The 21430-nt window shown below is 44.7% G+C and overlaps 2 protein-coding genes and 1 pseudogene across 3 annotated transcripts; all 3 read right to left on the bottom strand.

The window, feature by feature from the left end:
* Positions 1 to 210: 210 nt before the first annotated feature.
* Positions 211 to 6535, bottom strand: TP53I3 (tumor protein p53 inducible protein 3). Of its 2 annotated transcripts, XM_044390609.3 has the most exons (5): positions 5971 to 6533; positions 4069 to 4336; positions 2391 to 2603; positions 1328 to 1524; positions 211 to 547 (listed from the first exon to the last, which is right to left on the bottom strand). In XM_044390609.3, exons 1-5 carry the CDS (start codon positions 6106 to 6108, stop codon positions 365 to 367), a joined length of 999 nt encoding a protein of 332 aa, XP_044246544.1. In that variant the 5' UTR covers positions 6109 to 6533; the 3' UTR covers positions 211 to 364. The 2 variants fall into 2 exon arrangements, with proteins under 2 accessions (XP_044246544.1, XP_044246547.2); XM_044390612.3 differs by lacking the exon at positions 1328 to 1524 and having other exon boundaries at positions 5971 to 6535.
* LOC113267957 (quinone oxidoreductase PIG3-like) lies at positions 6234 to 15862 on the bottom strand (annotated as a pseudogene).
* PFN4 (profilin family member 4) lies at positions 15620 to 21014 on the bottom strand. The gene is made up of 4 exons (XM_026519861.3): positions 20751 to 21014; positions 20230 to 20367; positions 19109 to 19214; positions 15620 to 16648 (listed from the first exon to the last, which is right to left on the bottom strand). The coding sequence occupies exons 1-4, from the start codon at positions 20865 to 20867 to the stop codon at positions 16620 to 16622; spliced, it is 390 nt and encodes a 129-aa protein (XP_026375646.1). The 5' UTR covers positions 20868 to 21014; the 3' UTR covers positions 15620 to 16619.
* Between the last annotated feature and the right edge of the window lie 416 nt (positions 21015 to 21430).

Below are 21430 nucleotides of genomic sequence, written 5' to 3'. Positions count from 1 at the left end.
AGGGGAGCCTAAAGGGTTGTGGCACGTCGTGTGGTGCAGAGGCTTTTCCCGTACCCGGAACTCCCGGCCCTAGAGCAGCCCGAGTGGAGTACCCACTGTTCGGGCCTTTTCCTGTGATCCCTGTGGTGACGGCGGTCGCGACTCCCACTCCACCCCCGCCCAGGAGGCCTCAGTCCACTGTCTGGGGCCGCCACAGTGAGAAGGCCACCCTTCAAATCTACTCTTTATTTCCTTAGATCGGCTTTACACGGATCAGTAGGCGAGGCCAGGGGAGGGCCAGTGGGTTACAGGGTGGCCTGGAGTAGGCCCGATCTCTTTCCTGGGTACCATAGATTTTCTCCAGTTTGTCCTGGGAAAGCCTTCTTCATTGTGGCAGTTCCAGGACGATTTTGCCCACGTTCTTGTTGCTTTCCATGTATGCATGGGCCTCCTGGATTGCAGTCACGGGGTAGACTCTGTCCAACACCGGCAGTAGACGTTGGGGGCTCTCCGTGGAGAAGTGGGGCAGGATTTGTTTTGTGAAAGCCTCCACCAGCCGTTGCTTGTACTTAAGATGAGGAAAAGGAGACCATCAGTCTAGACAGAGACATTACCTTGCCTCTCCCCATCCTGCTTAGCCTTTGTGCGCTCTTCGAAATGTGGACACATCTGAAAAGGCACACAGGGGGTACCTAACCCCTTCCCTACCAGCATGTATGTGTGTACCCCCAAATGTATAACCTCTCCTCCGTATCAGAGAAAGACTGAATCCTGTTCTGTAATATCAGTGGCACTGACAACAGGATTGTTCATGAAGGCTAAAGCAGGAGGTGGCCACAGACAGGACTTCTATAGGCTCAGTTCAAAAGGGATGTTTAAGCTGTTATCCCACAGGTGTGAAACCCTAGGTGGGGAAACATTCCCCAGTCTGGCACCTGCTAGAGTACCACACAGAAGATTTCAGTAACATAATCTGTTCAAGGTAGAGCCTTAACTAACCTTACTCACCTTTCTTACCACACTGAAAAGAGTTCTGTCTTTGAAGACAACATCTTGGTACTATTAGAAATACATTTCCTAATACTGTCAATGCTTTGCTCATTTTGTTAGAAAGTTTAAATAATAATGTGAAGGATTAGCTACCTTCTTCCCAAGATGTTGAGACTTCTATTGACCAGTTTTAATTAGTTCTATGAAAATGGTTACTTATTTACCCATGGGCAGGGGGCAGGTTTCTACATAGGCTCTCTAATGTAAGATGTGTCAGATCTTCCTTTCTTGGAGCTACGTAAACCCACCACACTTTTGTGGGTAATAATTACATGTTTTCTTTTTACTTATCATTCACCTTTTTGTCCCTAGATCTCAGCATAGTGGTGATCAGACTTCCTCGTTTAAAAATTAGCTTTGAAAATAGAGGTCCACTGACGTCAGTTCCTCCCATCAGACCATAGAGAATCCAGTGACCATCAAGAGCCAGGCAGTTGACGTTTTTCTCCCAGAAGGATCCACCTATGCAGTCTAGAATAAGGTTGACTCCAGCACCTTTCACATGAAATACAGATTTGTAATGCTTGTCAGACACAGAAGGCTTTGTGCAAAGTAAGATTCCATGGTATATTAGTGAATATATGGGTATATATATATAAAGGTGCAAGTGGTAAATCTATAGGTTGGAACTGGAAACACTGCTCATAGAAACATTGTTGTAGATGGAGTTTAGGTAGCTAAACTCTATCATACATGTGTGCTATAGTTCATCTTTTATGATCCCTAGCCACAGCAAGAGGGAAATGGGGCAACATCATGACCTGGTATCTCTCTTGATCCCCAGGTCAGTACAGAACCCAATGGCAATCAGGCATGAATGAGAACACAACAGGGAAGATCCACCCAGTCTACAGGGCAGGCGGTTCACATCTAAATTATGAAGTGTCTGCACTGGGTTATCTGATTCGTAGTTTTACAAGCTTTCGTTTCATGTCTCCTTTTTAACTCATGTGGAAAAATGGAAAAGGATGAGCCAAAAATACACAGATTTGGCTTTGGAAAACAGAGGCTCACCCATTTAGAGAGCTACCATCCTAACCCTACTATGACCACACTAAGCTCCTGTTAACTCATTGCAGAGTGACTTGGATAATTCCAGTCCAACTCTCTGTGACTCATCTGATTTCTAAAATGTGTGTGAATGATGTCACTTACAAGAATGTGCACGGAAACATTTTAGTCCTGAACACTGCCTGCCTGTCCCCAGAGATCAAACACCAGAGTGCTAGAATTTGGCTGGGCAGCTGCTGTGTATTTAGCAGAGGCAAGCCAGATCCAGAGCACTGGCACACTTCAGGCTGGTGAAGATTTGATTGAATCATCTCTGAAATTCCTGTTGGGCTGCAGGAGCTACTGTTTACCTTTAGTGAACTTCAGTGTTGCTTCAGAAAAATCCTCTTCTTTGTAATTGAATCCGGCAGCTGCTCCAAGCTTTTCTGCCATCTGAAGCTTGTGCTGGGAGCCAGCTGTGACTAGAGGAATAGCTCCAGCCATCCGGGCCAGTTGGATGGCAGCTGTACCCACACCACTTGACCCTGCATGGATTAGCACAGAGTCTCCAGCCTGAACGTTTCCTACGGCACAAAGTACAGGAACCATTCTCTTTACTTTGCAAGTGCTACACATTCCCCGCGCAGGCATATTCGACCACATGCACCTGGCCCTGGATGACAAAATGCCACATCTCTTGCTCTCTTAAGAGAACATAATGACAGCTCTTTTTTGTTTTACTGCCTTTTGTCAAAGTGGGAAGCAACCTTTTGAAACAGTTGTTGGCAGCCATATCCATGTTTTACTTATGACATCATCCTGAGATGCACACCTCTGACATACACCTTAGTAAGTAAGAATAACTATCGTTCCCACTGTCACCACCTGAAGCCAATTCCTCTTCAGTCTGAAACTGGTCTCCAACTGATCTCAGTGATCCAGGCACCACACACAACCACCAGGCTCCTCTTCCTAAAATGGAGCTTTCATTATGTCACTTTCTCCTCAAAATATAAAGTGGTTCTCATTTGGCTTTTTCATCAAGTCCAGGCAACGTGCCATTCAAGGCCACTAAAACCCAGTCCCAGTGTCATCTTTCACAGATGATATTCATCATCCTTCACTCTGAGTGGAGCAGCCGATTTCACCTTGACACTCTTAAGCCACCTTGGCCTGCCTTCTGTCACATCTCAACTTTACCCACCCTTCAATCCTCCTCTTTCAGAAAGCCCTCTCTGACCACTCGTTCCCACACTAACTGTTCCTATCTTGAGTTTCTTTCTTTCTTTTCTTTTCTTTTCTTTTCTTTTCTTTTCTTTTCTTTCTTTTTAAGATTTTATTTATTCATCTGACAGAGAGAGAGCATGAGTAGGAGGGCGGGGCAGAGGGAGAGGGACAAGCAGCCTCCCCGCTGAGCACGGAACCCAATGTGGGGCTCAATCCCAGGACCCCGGGATCATGACCGAGCCAAAGGCAGATGCTTAATTGACTGAGCCACCCAGGCAACCCCCCCCCTCCATCTTGAGTTTCTATGGTAGAGACAAGGCCATATTCTGAAATCTGTGGTTGTTTAATTCCTATGCATGCCTTGTCTTCCCTCGTTTACTGTGCTCCCTGACAGCAGGGACCAAATCTTCTTAGGCTCCCCCCCCATCAGCTCTTGGCTGGCTTCAGTAGGACTGAGGAGGAATAAAAGTTGGTTGACTGGCCCCTTCTACTGTACTAGGCCTCACAAAGAGAATCTCTGCTGGACTTTGAGCAGCTGGGACTACTGGTGGGCCTACAGTGTGAAGATATGCACAGGCCTTCTATCCAGTGCTTTCCAGGCTTTCCATCTGCTAACCATGATGTTCAGCCTCAACATTAGGCCATTGCTAACACGGTATGAGAACCCGATACTACCCGTAGTACATTAGGGTGAGGTGCTGGGGTTGGATGTGGCTCAGTGGCCAGGCCAAAGCTGCCCCAGAGGACTGCTGGGTTTTGAGGTGGCTGAGTCATGAAGTAACTGAACCACACTGTATGGAGTGAGCATGGGGGGCTCCTCACCCAAGAGATGTAACAGCTGGAAGGCGGTAAGCCAGGCCTCCGGGATGGCTGCAGCCTGGAACAGGGTCAGTCCTGCTGGGATGGGCATGAGGAACTCTTCTGGGGCAGTGACATACTGAGCCTGTCCCCCGCCGGGCAGCAGAACCATGGCTGGGTCCCCAATCTTCCAGTGCCCCTGGCAGGCAGGCCCCAGCTCTGCTATGTGTCCAGATGCTTCCAGTCCCAAAATGCTGCTGGCCCCTGGGGGTGGGTCATACTGGCCTTGTCTCTGTAGAAAGAGGAGTGCACTAAGTGGTGAGCATGATCAGAAATGTGTGTGTCTGGGGCGCCTGGGTGGCTCAGTCGTTAAGCGTCTGCCTTTGGCTCAGGGCGTGATCCCAGTGTTCTGGGATCGAGCCCCACATCAGGCTCCTCCGCTGGGAGCCTGCTTCTTCCTCTCCCACTCCCCCTGCTTGTGTTCCCTCTCTTACTGGCTGTCTCTATCTCTGTCAAATAAATAAATTAAAAAAAAAAAAAAAAGAAATGTGTGTGTCACCATCCCTGGCCCTCTTCCGATAACCCCTCTTTTTCTCAGAAAAATCGGAATAAAGTCAGGTTTTGTAAGCCAGGAAGAGAGACAGGAAAAGTAATTCAAATAAGATACTGTAGGTCACATAATCAGTTGATGTCAGAACTGGTAGGGTCCTTAGCTATTTACTTTACCAAAACTCCTTGTTTTACAAACGGAGAAACTGAGACCTGTACAGGGAGATGACTTGTCCAAAGTCACAAAGTAAATTAGTAGCAGGACTAGGTACAAAACCATAAACTCCTTATGACAGTTCTCATAGGTTAAGTACCAGGCTTTGTTCTCACTGCAATCCTCAGAAGCCTCTGATTGGGGGCGCCTGGGTGGCACAGCGGTTAAGCGTCTGCCTTCGGCTCAGGGCGTGATCCCGGCGTTATGGGATCAAGCCCCACATCAGGCTCCTCCTCTATGAGCCTGCTTCTTCCTCTCCCACTCCACCTGCTTTTGTTCCCTCTCTCGCTGGCTGTCTCTATCTCTGTCAAATAAATAAGTAAAATCTTAAAAAAAAAAAAAAAAAGAAGCCTCTGATTGAAGGCTTCAGAGCAGAGGGGCTAAACCAGGATTGTGCATTAGAACCATCTGAGGAGCTTTTTCAAAGTACACATGTCTGGGTTCTGGTGATGTTTATTTTTGAAAAGTGCCCCAGGGATGACTGGGTGGCTCAGTCGGTTGGACTTCCGCCTTCAGCTCAGGTCCTGATCCTGCATCTCCTTCTTCCTCTGCTGCTCCCCTTACTTGTGTGCGCTCTCTCTCAAATAAATAAAAATAACTTTTAGAAAAGAAAAAGAAAAGTGCTCCAGCTGATTCTGGGCACACTTTTCTCAGTTATTCCAATCAATGCAGTTGGCTCAGTTTAGCTTTTCAAATAGCAGAAAAAAGAAGATTCCTAGAGTATAGTCCCCTGCCAGCTCTGAGACCCTCAGAGTGGAAAGAATACAGACTTTGGATCCACAAAGCCCTTGATTTGACTTACAGCTGCCCTGATTACTCGTGTCTTGGCCTTAGGTGTATTACTTAACCTCTGTCTCTCAGTTATTTGTATAATATGAATGGTAAGCAGGGTTGCCTGAGGAGTAAATGAGATAAGAGTAAAGCCTAACACACAACCCCCATCTCCTTATCTGGAAGCCAGAGCAGATGATGGATTAACCCAGGGTAGATGCTTTGTAAATATTCCTGTATATTGTCTTAGAACCCCCAGCACACATTCTGCAAACACACCTTTATAAGTGTTACAGGCAGTGCCCTAGGTCATTCCTTCATCTGTCTGGTTAATGTTTATCGAAGGCCCTGGAGTCCCACTCTGCCCCAGCCAATGCCTGACTCCTGGGTACCTGGATTAAGTCGGCCCGGTTCAGGGCGCTGGCCGCCACCTTCAGGAGGACTTCACCCTCTCCTGGGCGGGGTTTGGCCACCTCCTTCAAGTAAAGGTTTTCTGGTCCCCCCGGTTTGTCGAAATGCACAGCTAACATGTTCTCTGAGGACACTGTAGAAGCAAGGGAGGGAGCCCGAGACCCTTTGCGGAGCGCGGCGCCCCCTGCCGGCCAGAGGCTTCCCTTTCGGTTTTCACGAAGTCTGACCCCCGCCGAGCTCCGCCCTACTTCCCGCGAGGTCCAGCAGCCTCCAGACGGGGAAGTGGGGACACCGTCCGGGCTTGGGTGCAGCGGACGGAGAGAACACTGAAGAGCGTGAGGCAAGCTGCGCTCCCTCTGAGTTGGAACGCCCCCACCGGCTCGGGTGTAAGGTCCTGGAGACTTACTGGGGGCTCGGCTCTCCGCTGCTCCCCGTGGCGCAAAGCGGTCCTGCGCTCCCCTTCCTCGGGTCCCTGGAGGAGAACCCCGCAGCCCAGGACTGCTTCGGTGTCGAGCGCGAAGGACGACTGGACTGTGGGCAGAGCCAGGGGTGGGACTGACCGGGACCTATCCACTTCCTTCTCCTCCTTTCCCCTTTAAGGTGGAAAGTTAGTGACAGCGAATCAGGTTCCTTTTTTCTTTTCTTTTCTTTTCTTTTTTTTTTTTTTTTTTTTTTTGAGCCTGGGAAACTAATCTTTCTTCCTGTTGGCAGGAAATGTCCCAGCCCTCCCTGCAAGAAGAGAAAATTTCGTCTCGCTAGGGAAGTAGAGTGCGGTCCATTTTGCAGCCAGGGCAGGCTTTTAACTCGACGCTGTAAGGCTGGCATCCTAAGTATAGGTGGGCAAGCAGCGTGCTGCTGAGAGAAAAGAGAGGGGAAGGTAAAAGCTGTCCTGGAGGGGCGCCTGGGTAGCGCAGTCGTTAAGCGTCTGCCTTCGGCTCAGGGCGTGATCCCGGCCTTCCGGATCGAGTCCCACATCGGGCTCCTCCGCTGGGAGCCTGCTTCTCCACTCCCCTGCTGTGTTCCCTCTCTCGCTGGCTGTCTCTCTGTCACATAAATAAATAAAATCTTAAAAAAAAAGAATATTGTCTCTCAGTTTAAAGAAAAAAAAAAAGCTGTCCTGGAATCCTTACACTTCTGCTCTTCCTCTTGGGGATGAGGGGGCAGCGCCTGGAGGATGCTGCCCAGTGCGGCAGTTTTGACTGATTAAAGCTGTATGAATAGCCTACATCAGGCTTTCTCAAATTAGGCATTGTTGACACTTTCGGTTTTTTTTTTTTTAAACTTTTTAAAAAGATTTTTATTTGTTTACTTGAGAGAGAGCATGAGCAGGGGGGAAGGGCAGAGATGGAGAAGCAGACTCCCCGCTGAGCAGGGAGCCGGATGTGGGGCTCAATCCCAGGACCCTGAGATCATGACTTGAGCCAAAGGCAGATGCTTAACCGACTGAGCCACCCAGGCTCCCCACTATTGACACTGTGGACTAGATAATTTATTCTGAAAGATTGCCCTGTGCATTGTGCAGTGTTTTAAGGGCATTCCTGGTCTCCACTCACTAGATAGCACCCCCATCCAGTCATGACAATAAAAAATGCCTCCAGGCATCCCCTGGGGGGGAGCAAAATTGCCCCAGTTAAGCAGCACTGGGTTAGAAGAATCCACACAAATATGTGCTTGTACAAAACAAGATAAGTAACATCTTTTTGTAGTGCCTTATAATTTACCACCTCATGCATTCTCATTTACTGAAAAGGAACTGAGATGTAGAAAGATTAATTTGATTTCAAGGGGCACATAGCTAGTGAGTGCTGAGCCAAGAATCAAAATCACATCTGAGTCCTGGTGATGAGGGAGCAGAAGGTTAGCTGAGGGCAAAGCACAAGCTGACACCCTGAAGCCACCCCACCACCACCACTCCTGGATGGGATCTCTGTGACCTTCTCTAGGAAACTTCAACTATCTTAATGTCAATGCCTTGCTAGAGGGGAAAACAACCTTAACTTGACAAAGGCAAGACCTCCAGTATCTTGTAGGTCCTCTTTAACGTAAGAAAGTTCTTTTGAAAATCTCTGTTTTCATTACCTCCCCCAACTCCCAAGTATATAATCAGCCACCCCTCACAACCTGGGGGAGGGGGGCAGCAGCTCTTTCTGCCCACGGGCACTGTCCCCGTGCTTTAATAAAACCACAATTTTGCACCAAAGATGTCTCAAGAATTCTTTCTTGGGGGCGCCTGGGTGGCTCAGTCGTTAAGCATCTGCCTTTGGCTCAGGTCATGATCTCAGGGTCCTGGGATCGAGCCCCACATTGGGCTCCCTGCTCAGCGGGAGGGCTGCTTCTCCCTCTCCCACTCCGCCTGCTTGTGTTCCCTCTCTTGCTATACCTCTCTCTGTCAAATAAATAAAATCTTTAAAAAAAAGGAATTATTTCTTGGCTGTCAGCTCTGGACCTCACCCACATGTGTGAAACAAAGGCAGAAGAAAAATGATTAAATTTCCTTACTACCTACAGCCCATTGACAAGTCCTTAAAACAGGCAGAGTAACATTCCTCTAGGGACTCAACTGCCCTGCCCTGATAATGCTTTGCTAAGGGCAAAAGACAATCCTAGCCTACCGCCCCCCCCCCCCCATCCTGTAAGTCTACTTTAACATATAAAAATTCCTTTAGAAATGTCCGTTATCTTGGGGCACCTGGGTGGCTCAGTTGGTTAAGTGTCTGCCTTTGGCTCAGGTCATGATCCAGGGGTCTTGGGATGGAGCCCTGAATCGAGTTCCCTGCTCAGTGGAGAGCCTGCTTCTCCCTCTCCCTCTGCCTGCTGCTCCCCCTCCTTGTACTCTGTCAAATAAATAAAATCTTTTTAAAAAAATTCCTTTATGTCTAAACCCCCCAAAATACATGTTGGTAACCACCCCCCTACGCATATGGTCCACCGTTACACATCTGGAGGGCCTCATGACTAAGGTTTTATTAGATGGTAATAAATGACCTTTTCCCAGCAAGAGCTAGCCGCCTCAAGACCAGGAAAACCTTGCTTCCAAATTCCTTAGAGACTTAGGCTATCCCTAACCCCCTCCCAACTTGAAAGTATATAATGGGCCACTCCTCATGACCCTGGTGGCAGCTCTTTCTGCCCATGGGTCCTGTCCCTGTGCTTTAATAAAACCACCTTTTTGCACCAAAGATGTCTTTTCAAGAATTCTTTCTTGGCTGTCAGCTTCAAACCCTAACGTTCTTTCCTACACCAACCCCACCAAACCTCACCTACATTCCAAAACTACATCGCTGGTCCAGGGCTCTTTCTACTGTAGCGGGCTGCCTTGCATAGCATCTCTCCTATTAATTGCAAAATCCCCTTTATCTCTTTATTTGCATCCCTCTGCTGAGTACACCTCTTGCAAGAAGGTTATCCAAATTATATATTTTTATTTTTTACTGTTTTTTTTAAGATTTTATTTGTTTGAGAGAGAGTGAGTGAGCTCACAAGCGCTGAGGGGTGGGTGGGAGGGGTGGAATGAGGGAGAAGCACACTTGCTGGATAAGCAGGGAGCCCGACAGGGGCTTAGGACTCGATCCCAGGACCCTAAGATCATGACCTGAGCCGAAGGCAGATACTTAACCAACTGAGCCACTCATGCACCCCAAAATAATATATTTTTATAAAGCCTTCTGTTTTACAAAAATGCCTGTCTGCCACTGTCCCTCCTCTTGCCATCTATATCAAATGGCCAAGAAATATATGAAAAATAGTAGTAAGTATATTACCAGATGTCAGAAAGTACTGTAAGAATGATAACAGTGACAATATAGTACTTATTTCTGAAGTGTTTGTTCTATAGAAATAAGAAATGCCAATATGGGGGCGCCTGGGTGGCACAGTCATTAAGCGTCTGCCTTCGGCTCAGGGCGTGATCCCAGCATTCTGGGATCGAGCCCCACGTCAGGCTCCTCTGCTAGGAGCCTGCTTCTTCCTCTCCCACTCCCCCTGCTTCTGTTCCCTCTCTCGCTGGCTGTCTCTGTCAAATAAATGAATAAAATCTTAAAAAAAAGAAAGAAAGAAAGAAAGAAAGAAAGAAAGAAAGAAAGAAAGAAAGAAAGAAAGACCAATATGTAAGGATGTATGAACAGAAATGTTTCTTGCAGCATTGATCATAGTGACAAAAATCTAGAAAAAAAATTACTAGGGGAACGGCTGGATAAATGACAAATACCATGCATCCATTTGAAAAGTGCCTTAGAGTTACAGCAGTTGACATAGATGGATTTCTGTGACACATTTATTTAATGAGAATAACATTTTGTTAAAACAAGGACAAATCAGCCCTCTATGCATATACTTGGCTATTTACATATATACGGTCATACGAACATGGGAAAAGATATAGAATCTTTTTATTCTATATTCTGTATAGAGTTATTTTTATATGTGTTATTTTAGGTTACCTGGGAGAGGATGCTGTCATGGGAAGTAGGAAACAAAAAAAAGGAAATGAACTTTTAAGCACTTTATATGTGGAGCTATGTGAAATGAAATATTTAAAATTAAGGAAAAAATGATATAGATTGCTATACTAATGGTCTCAACGAACCATATCTCCCTGTAACCGCACCCCTACGTACTGTATTTAGTTCCCTTTTGCACTGACTTTGGGTTTGACTGCATGACTTGCTTTCTCCAAGGGAACAATGCAGTGTTTACATGTTGAACTTGCCCTCTTTTGCTACTGAGAACTTTTTTGCCGTCATGTGAAGAAGGTTGAGCTATCTACTAGAGGATGAGACTTCATGGAATAGTGACAAACTGTGTCAGTCGAGGTCCTGGGACCAAGTAGGCCCAGGTGCTCTGTCAGCTTACTGTATGGCCACATGAATAATCCCTGGTGAGATAGCAGAACTGCCTGACTTTCCCTAGACCAAATGACTGCCATGTTTTGGGCTGCCCTGTGGAGAAACTTATATGTCAAGGAAGTGATGTCTCTGGCTAAGACTTAACAAATACCTGAGGCCTGCCAAAAGCCACATGAGTGAGCCTGGAAGCAGAGCATCCCCCAGTCTAGCCTCAAGATGACTGCAGCCTTCTGAGACCCTAAGACCCTAGCTGGAGGACTCAGCTAAATTGCTCCCAGGTTCCTGACCCATAGAAATCGGGAGATAATAAGTGTTTGCTCTAAGTTTTGGGGGCAGTTTGTTATGCAATAACAGGTAACTAATACAAGAGAGAAAAGAGGAGGAAAAGATTATGGAAGAGGAGGAAGTAGGACAAGAGACAAAGGGTTGAGCTGGGGAGTAAGATCAGTTTGGCTTTTCCTTCAAATGTTTCCCTGCAGAAACCTGCACATCTATACCCTGCAAGGCCTTCAGCACTGCCTCAGAGAAGTCCTCCTTATAATCAAACCCGCGGTGGCACCCTTCTAGGCCATCTCAGTCTTCTCCTTGGGGCTCGTGGTGACCAGGGAGATGGCTCTGAACAGTCTGCTCAACTGAATGGTTGTCAGTTAGCTTTGGTGACAGGGCACGGCTGGCAGGAAGGGGTCTCCAGGGGTCTTCCTCCCCTGTGCAGTGTAGCATCTGGAAAGCAGTGAGCCAGGCCTCCAGGATGGTTGCAGCCTAGGGCAGGGTCAGTCCTGCCATGATGGGCATGGGCATGAGGAGCCCTTCAGGGTCAGTGACATACTGAGCCTGGCTCCTGCCAGGCAGCAAAACCATGGCTGGGTCCCTGATCTCCCAGTGCCCCTGGCAGGTGGGCTCTAGCTCTGCCCATTGTCTAGATGTCTAGAGTCCCAAAATGCTACTGGCTTCTGGGGGCTGGGAATACTGGCCTTGTCTCTGCAGAGAGAGGGGCACACAGATAAGTGGGTCTGATGAGAGGGGCCCAGGGTGCAATGTCAGTCCTCTTTGTTGCTGGAGGCAGATGGCCACCCCACAAAACAGGTTGCTTTTCTAGAGGTTTTGGTTTTTTGTTTTTAAGATTTTATTTATTTATTAGAGAGAGAGAGAGAACACAAATGGCAGGGAGGGGTAGAGGGACAAGCAGACTCCACACTAAGCAGGGAGCCTGACGCGGGCTTGATCCCAGGACCCCGGGATCATGACCTGAGCCAAAGGCAGACCCTTAACTGACTGAGCCACCCAGGCACCCGCAGGTTGCTTTTCTTAAAAGCATATCCTGCTCCAATTCTCTGTCAAGATCCAAATTTTGGCATTGGGAGGTAATTTCTGCAGTGGCAGTATTTCACAGTCCCCCACATCTCTGGCCTCTAAAGAGTCTCCCCAAAGGTTTATATTTTAGCAGAACAAACAAGATCTTTTGCATTAGGAATGGGGTGGAGGCACTGATCTGAGGTGTAGCTGCTGCCGCTGCTGCTCTACATTAAATGGGGCTGGGGGCCTAGAATAATCTCTTCCAGATGTCCATCGGGGTCCCAGCCCCTTCAGCGGCTTTTGCACAGTGCCTCTGTGTCACCTTGAGGCAACAGCTGTTCTGGTGACCAAACCCATGCTTTGGCAGCCCAGCAGCTCAGTGATGACTCGTGGTTCCTAAGCGGAGTGAGGGCTGGCACTTTTCCCCGGAGGAGCTGGGGCAGCTTGTGTCTGGGTTGTTCATGGTAGCTTTGCTGCCTATAGGACTCTCTCTGGGCTATTTCTCCCCTCTCTCCATGGGCACTCCCCCCTCCTGAAGTTGGTGGGACAAATCTCAGGAGCAGGGACTTAGGAGAGCTCTGGGAGAGAGAAGGCTTGGAGTCAGCCTGGTGGGGTCCTCTGCCCCTGTCTTCTGGAGGCTGCTTCTTTGGCTACCTGGCCCTGCCATTTTCCTGGGCACCCACCCATCCATGTGGGTCCAAGGCACTCAACGTCCAAGGCACTTCTTGCTCTGGGCAGTGATCTTTACACTTTATTCTCAAATAGATGAAACTTCTTCAAAAACTATGTCTGTCCCCTCTCACATTTTAAAGTTGATTTCTAGGGGCGCCTGGATGGTTCAGTCAGTTAGGCGTCTGCCTTCAGCTCAGGTCATGATCCCCAGGTCTTGGGATTGAGCCCTGGATCAGGCTCTCTGCTCAGTGGGGAGCCTGCTTCTCCTTCTCACTCTCCCTCTGTGCTCTCTCTCTCTCTCAAAAAATAAATAAAAAATATTTAAAAAATAATAAAATATAATAAAAAATAAAAATAAATAAAAATAAAAAAATTAAGTTGATATCTAAAATATTTAATCTCAAATTTAAACAGTGCAAAGATATGATTTCTGACCATAAATACTAACATTTTAAAACTCTTAAATCAGGCTTTAAAATGTATCAAGTAGAATCCAGATTTCAGATCAATTTGATATTTATAATCATCCACTAAAAGTGCTCAAAACAGTTCTTTAACAGTTGGAAGTTTTAAAATGTCATTTTTCTTCTAGTACTCATATTTTTATTCTACTCTTCTCCTAGGATATACTGCTGTATTTTATGCTTTATTCATCATTCTTATCTGGAACAAAGATGTGTCCAAAAACTGACTCTAATTTAAAAAGTTATTTCCTATGACCACAGGGCTCTAAGTGTTAAATTTCTTCTGGATTTTATTATCATTACACTATTCTTAGTCCAAAATTGATCAAAACATTATTTTGAATTTTTATATTATTTCAGGTATTATTTGAAATATTAATAATTACCGAACATGAAAAGTAAAATTTTATGGAAAGATAGCTCTTAATGACCATTGGTGGGGTAGCATTTTTCCAAGTAATTATGTCTGTGGATGAATATTCCTCATTGCTAGAATGAGACTGCGATCAACATTAATTCTCTTCCTATTTTTCATTTTTATAGACAAGCTCTGAGGAACCTAATTTGCATAAATTAGATGGGGAAAGAGAAATTTCATTATAGGAATGTCAGCCAATTCTCTGAATACCTCTGAGTTATATGATTAAAAACTATATAATGATCTATCATCAAAAATTATTTTCAGTGATCTATTAGTTGGCAACTTAATTAGGTCTTTCTTTAATTTTGTTGAAAGCAAAGACTTGGAAACCACTCAACCTGTTAAGGATTTGTTATCCAGCCATAAGTATCGCTCAGGGTCTTAGCTTCTGAGATCATATTAACAAAGGTTTGTGAAGATTTATCAAATGATTATCAATTATATCTGCTATTTTTTCACTTACAGATACCTTGTTTAAATTGATATATTCACAAAGGATTCAGAAAGTAAAAATGTTAATTTCAATACGCTTTTGCTAAGACAATTAAAAAAAAATCAAGTCCTTCTACCTTATCATATGCTTCAAATACATTTTCATTAACATCTTGGAGCTGCAGATTTAATTATGAAAAACATCTGCGACATTCTTATTGGCAAAGCCAGTCCTCATTGTTAAATAATCAGGCAAATAAAATTACTTTCTATCAAAGAAGGTTTCTCATTCTTCAATTCAATTAATCATATTTTTTTTAATTTTTAAAAGATTTTATTTATCTGAGAGAGACAGCATGAGCACGGGGAGAGGGAGAAGCAGACTCCCCACTGAGTAGGAAGCCTGATGTGGGGCTTGATCCCAGGACCCTGAGATCATGACCTGAGCTGAAGGCAGATGCTTAACCGACTGAGCCACCCAGGTGCCCCTCAAGTAATCATGTTATTAATACATGTCCTATGACAATCATCTTGCTTCTGAATTTTAAGAAATATAGACAGATAAGACACAGAACCTTCCTCTCCAAGACAAATGATATAAAGGTTTTCACTATTTCTCACTGATGCTCTTTTTAACTTTATTCTCATGGATCTCTCCTTCACATATGATGTAATTTTTGACAACAGAGGATGGATTTTAAAACATTAAAAAATATTTAGAATTTTTCTTTCCCTCACACACTGCAGGTTTTGCACTCGAAGCCAAGCATCACAGTAAGACTAGGGCTGGATGAGAGTACACCTTTCTTTAGTATCCTGGGGGTGGGGAGGTGGAAAGCTAGAGCTGACATGATTCCTCAGTCACAGGAGCTTTGAGCAAGTACATATGGAAATTGAGGATCTGGGAAAAAATTAATCACTTAAATCCATTTGCGCCTGTGTGCCCCTTCGAAAGTCTTTGTGGATTACCAGGACACAAATCTCCCTCGTTTGGAGAGCCCTGATGTTTCAGAAGATCATCTGGTCCCTGGGCACCTCTGCAGGTACTACGTGGCTGCTACAAAAGGGTCACTTTTGTGGGTCTCTCTGAATAGCTGGACATAGCTGGAACTTTGCGATGAGAATTACAGGAAGCAACTGGACAGATTTGCATAGGAGGGCTCCAGAGAGTGAGGCATTTGCCTTGAGGAGGTTTACAAAATAGGCGCATGAGGCTCCCAGCAGTGCAGTGGGTATGTGTCCAGGAAGGTCTGGCTGACCAGGTGGTGAGCCAGCAAGAGGCTTTGTGATGGCCTTTAGCACTTTAGAGATCCCTGTAGAGTCAGACCTTCTGCCTTGCGGGCTCAAAACCCCAGCTTGACAGCATGTGGAGAGTGAGTATATAATCCACATGACTAAGTTATAAAGCCTAGATGTCAGTGTGCTGATTTACAAGGAGAAACCATTCGCATGAGGACTGACACCAAAACATATAGGCAGATCTACATGGAAAGCCTCAGCATGGTTTTGGAATTCAAGAAATTTTATCTTGCTGCTTGATAATGTCAAGAACGGCAAGAGGTCTAAGACTTGATGTCAGTGGTGTAAGGTGTTCCCTCCTCAGGGACAGCTGAAAGTACACCAATCAGGTTGGCCTGGAGTTGCCATTAGGGGAAAGAAAGATGCATCATGCCCAGAAATGATCAGGGTGGAATCCTGAATTTTCAAAATAGGTTCTATAGTTTCCCACCCTTATTGTCCCGATCATCGCCCAGGAGGTGACCAAGATGAGATGAACCCTTTCTGGAGAAGGCTCCATTTATTAACCATACTAAGTTATATAGACTAGGAGGAAGTCAAAGAGATAGAATCAAAAATCTTTTCGAGTTGATTTTTTAAAAATTCTTTTGACTTTTGAAAGGCCTTCCCAATGTGCAACAAAATCAGATGCCTGCAGATGGTGGGGAGTGTGAAATATCCATTAAATGCCTTGACTAGTGGCCTGAAGTGTGGCCTTTGTGCCGCCCTTCTCCCCAAGTCCTACAGGGGTGATGTGGACCAGATGGATGTCACACATGTAGTGAGCTGCATTATAGCTCTGAGTTCTGGGAACTTACCTCTTTTATAGCAAGCAGTAAGAAAGTTTGCTCTTCATTCTGCAGGGAGGCATTACTTCGTTGTTTAAGGTTGCTTTCTGCAAAATCAACCTGAGAAATGGCCTGGATGAAGAGTCGTTAGAGCCTTGCATTCTTGGCATACCCAGCAAGATGTGTGGGAGTGCAAGACACTCATGGATGAGTCTCTCAACGGATAAGCCTTGGGCAGCTATCAGGTTTCTCACACTCATGTCAATGACCAACACTTAAAAAAACAAACAAAAAAACGAAGTAAAGCTTATCAAAGAATTCCAATTAAAGAAGAGGATCTCTTGAAATAAGAAAAATTGCTCCCTTAACTCATTCTTCTTTTAAATATCTTCTTCCTAGTGTTTTCAAACACAAAATAGTCCATAGTCCTTTGATGACTTAATTTCCTTTTTTTCTTAGATATTCTCCTGAAAGGAAACAGAACAGGGTTATTATTTGTGAGCAACAAATTATCACCACAATGTGCTTCATTATATTTATTCCACAGACACTGGGAGTGGCTACCATGTACTGATACTGGAGATATCTGGATGACTGGATACTTAAGACCCAGTCCCTGCTTTCAAAGATATATATATCTCCTAGAATCTTTCATAATAAAACATGTTTAAATGGTCATGATTCTTTATGTCCCAAATTTTCTGTAATTATCATGTAGAATTTTTTGACAGAGAGAAAGAGAATTACAAGAAAAACAAGTGAAGGAAACAGAAGTAATAAGACCAGTAACTGGCCCCTAAGTAGGTTTCAGCCTCGACCATCCCTTGTGAGAATCCAACCACTTCCAAGATTAGCCTAGCCCTTCCTTGAGCAGTGCGACTTTAGTAGCATGATCTTAGCCATCTCCTTCTAACCAGTACACATTCTTCGGAGTCTTTTGTGGTCCTAAACAAGAATCTCAACTTCTACTGCCAGCCACAGAGTCTACTTTACAGGGGTCAGGCAACTTCCCTGTCTCCAGAGGACACCTGTGGAATTAGCCCTGGGCCTGAGCTGATCAGATAGAATCTGGCCTCTTGTCAGCCTAATTGCCCATTTTCCTAGCCTCATTTTCTGTATACCTTTAATGAGGTAATTAGCCCCACTCTACAGGTCTCCGTTTTGTCTTCCTGCCCCAGCCCTAGTCTACTGAAATGGAACCTCCCTCAAATTTTGACATCTGCTCAGAAAATGTCCTTGATATTGCAATTGCCTGTTTCTCCCGGGTTGGAGTTCACTCCTATTAGATGCTTCCAAGGTTGTGTCCTGTCCAGCCTCCGTCCTGTTTACTCTTAGAATACCTCATTGCCAGCTATGTAGCATGGTTTATGACATTCCATGCCAGGAAACTGTAACAACTGGGAAGGTCTGTGCATACATATATTTGTGTGTCTATGTGTGTATTGTTTTCTGTGATGGTACTTAATTTCTCAGTTTTTTAAGATTCATTTCTCTGGAGACTTCCGTGATTCTGCTAGGCAGAGGTCACTCATTTATGTGTTCATCAAACATGTATTATTTGCCTACTCAACAGTAGACACTGTCTTAGGTACTGGAGATAGGAAATTAAGACACGATTCTTATCTTCTAGGGGCTCACAGTCCAGGTAAACAAAGAACTTTAGTGGATCTAATAATAAAAATGAACTCTAATAATAAAGGTATGCATAAAATACGTAGCATAGTGGAGAGAAACTCAAGATCTGACTTGAGTCTTCAGTGATGATTAAGAATTTGACAACTGGATAGGGGCTCCTGGGTGACTCAGTTGTTAAGAATTTGACAACTGGGGGCACCTGGGTGGCACAGCGATTGGGTGTCTGCCTTCGGCTCAGGGCGTGATCCTGGCGTTATGGGATCGAGCCCCACATCAGGCTCCTCCGCTATGAGCCTGCTTCTTCCTCTCCCACTCCCCCTGCTTATGTTCCCTCTCTCGCTGGCTGTCTCTATTTCTGTCGAATAAATAAATAAATAAAATCTTAAAAAAAAAAAAAGAATTTGACAACTGGATGTGAAAGGGCAGGGACAGAAAGGGACACTACAGATAGGACAGCATGTATAGAGATATGGAAGGTAAGACTGTATCTGTTTACAGCTTTGATTTTCTTGCTTTTGGCACAGTATAGCACACATGGTAAATCATCACTGAATATTCGTTGAAAGAATGAAAGAATGCCTTCTTTCCTCACTAGCAGAAGTAGAGGATTCTACTATCTCAAAGGAGTGTTCAAGCAACTCCAGCATTTTTTTTTTTTAGGAATTTAAGTTTACATTAAAAAATCTAAACACAAACATAACTTATCATTCATTAAACTCAACTTTCATAGATATAATTTTCCAGTTAGTCCTACATTAGGTCTTCATTCGAAAACATAAAGACATGGAAGGGGAACGCAGTCGATCCCAACAAGGTAGCTGCCTGGCTCAGTAATTTCTTTTCCTGTAAAGGTTCCTTTTCATAGAGTGACCCCCAACAGCTACATTTCTGGGTTGGTTTTTTATTTTTCTCCTGCTGCCTTCCTCACCCCTAGGCTCCCAATAAAGGGGTAAACCATATGACCCAAGACTTGTCAAATCAGGGTCTTAAAAGAAATTAAGAGGCAGGATGTGAGGCTTGGCCATGATACCAGCCAGGAAAGGAGGCTTTGCAATGCGACAGAACAAAGCTGACTCTCTTAGAAACAGAGACTAGAGAAGCGTTCTAGCAGTATTCCTGTCCCTGGAGTCTATTTTCACTTTGGCTCAGTTTCACTCTGTAAGTAACCCCAGTATCCTTCCAATAAATTCCTCTCTTCTGCCCTAGGTGGTTTGCATTGGCTCTCAGTTACTGGCAGTCAGAAGATCTGACTACCATAGGGAATGAATACAGGCATGGGGAGACAAACTTACCCAGCTTCTCTGTGGCTTCCACACAAACACTAGGATACATGCCTTCAGTGTAAGTTGCCACCAGAAGATACATATGGGTCTTCACAACAATCACACCAGTGTTTTCCTGGGTAAGAGTAAAACAGAATGCCCTTCTTTTGGTTCTAGTCCCAGGACTAGCAGTTACACTCCAGCCACATTTTGTGCCATTTTTTAACTTCCATACACTCATCTAAGTTTTGGACTCTTCACTCTTTTTCACTAATTTAGTTGTCTTTGCTCAAAAAATTTCAGACTTGTAGTAACAGCATGTGTATTTTGAAAAAGTTCCCCAACTGATTGTAACATACCCCTATCCCAGTGCGAACAACTGATATACTAGGGGCACTTGGGTGGCTCCTGGGTGGCTCAGTCCGTGAAGTATCTGCCTTCAGCTCAGTTCCTGGGATTGAGCCCTGTGTCAGGCTCCCTGCTCAGTGGGAGTCCAGCGGGAGTCCTTCTCCTTCTCCCTGCTCGTGCTCTCTCTCGCTATCTTTGTCTATCTCTGTCTCTCTCTCTCTCAAATAAATAAATAAAATCTTAAAAAAAAGAAGAGAAGGTATTAAATTTTGGAATTGGACAGCTTTGGGCTTCAATCCCAGCACCTCCATTATCTGCTGCATGACAAAGGAAGAGTTATTTAACTTTGGGAACTCTCAGTTTCCTCGTTCCAGTAAAATGAGGCTATTTACTTTATAATGCAGATGAAGTGTGCTTAACCCTTAAGACAGCGCATCCAGTAAACGTGAATTTCATCTTCTTATTTCTTTATAGACAACAGAGAGCCAAGAGAGGTTTAAAGCATATGAATATTACCTTTTTTTTTTCTTTTTTAAAAGGAGGAGGCTGTAGAGTATGGAGTAGTGAAAAGAGATACTGCAAGCAAATTTCAGTTGATTCTGGAATCAATGTTTTTCAACTAGGCTCTGTGTTCGTGCTTTCTTTTACATATGTCTTCCTAGCATTAGACTGCTGTCTCAGACATTGCCCCTGTAGTAATAGGCTTAGATTGTTTTATAAATGGGATCAGGAGGGACACAGCAAATTGGAATAAAATTCTTAAGGTTTTTTTACCTAGCTGTCTTCAAATCGTGAACACTCACATTCTTAGCATAAAGAGAATAGTCATCTGCCCGGATACATTTGTAGTCCTTTTCCTTGAAATACAATCCTTCTCTTCTGGTTTGCAAAGGGTTCTTGGCGAATCCATTCACAAGTGTTCGGACATCACCAGGCATTATCTGCAGAAGTTAAATAGAGTAGGAGTGGGCAAACTATGGCAGGCTGGCCAAATTTGGCCCACTGTCCATTTTTGTAAGCCTGCAAGCTAAGAATGGTTTTTACATTTTTAAGTCATTGGAAAAAAAAAAACAATAGACTAATATTTTGTGATATGTAAAAATTGCATGAAATTCAAATTTCAGTGTTCATAAATAAAGATTTGTTGGAACATAGTCACATCTATTCTTTTATGTATTGTCTATGCCCGTTTTCCCACTAAAACTGCATAGTAGTTGCATAGTTGTGACCCAGGCCATATAGCCCAGAAATCTAAAATGTTTACTATGGCTCTTTACAGAAAAAGTTTGTTAAAATGCTTATGACCAAACTTGCTTTTCCTTACACTAAATCCTGGTGATGCTACACACAAGCTTCGTTCTTGGAGTTTGATGAGGGCTGCACTGTCCACATGCTTTGTTCCCAGGAGGGTATCTAACAGTAAGTTCTGCAGATGGCTCATGCTCCCTCAGCTCTGAAAAGGGGAACTACAGGTGAAACGATTCACTCTGGCTAGCTTCGAAAAGGCCCGCGAATACAAATCTTCCTAAGACACTTTGGACGGTTTTCAGCGCGTGCACTTTGGAAGTAGTGAAAATGAAGGGTGAAAATGGTGGTCTGTCATCTAAAATCCACCAATACTCAAAGAAGAAAATAGAATCATAGAAAATCACAGTTCACACAGCAGGTTATTGAGTCTGGAAAATCACTGCTCACAATTTTCTAGTTATACCAATGGTTCGCATCAGACTCACCTGAGATTATAAACCAAAACCCAAACACCTGCGGGATGCCGAGCTACTGAGGCTAAATAAGATCAGCTGCTCCTTACCCCAACCAACATCAGCGCGAACTATGGGTACTGATACAGAGCACTAAATACACATTTAACGCATTTAAAGCGGCCTTTCCCTCACAAGACCCCCAAGCTTCTTGGGCCGACCTCATAAAGACAACCTCCACAAACACCCGTCCTTCTAAGGGATACTGAAGGCAGGCGCCCTTTCCGGCAACTCCCGGCACAGT

Source organism: Ursus arctos, unplaced genomic scaffold (genome assembly GCF_023065955.2).
Source record: "Ursus arctos isolate Adak ecotype North America unplaced genomic scaffold, UrsArc2.0 scaffold_8, whole genome shotgun sequence".
NCBI classification, from domain to species: Eukaryota; Metazoa; Chordata; class Mammalia; order Carnivora; family Ursidae; genus Ursus; species Ursus arctos.
This window is presented reverse-complemented; position numbering and strand designations above follow the sequence as displayed.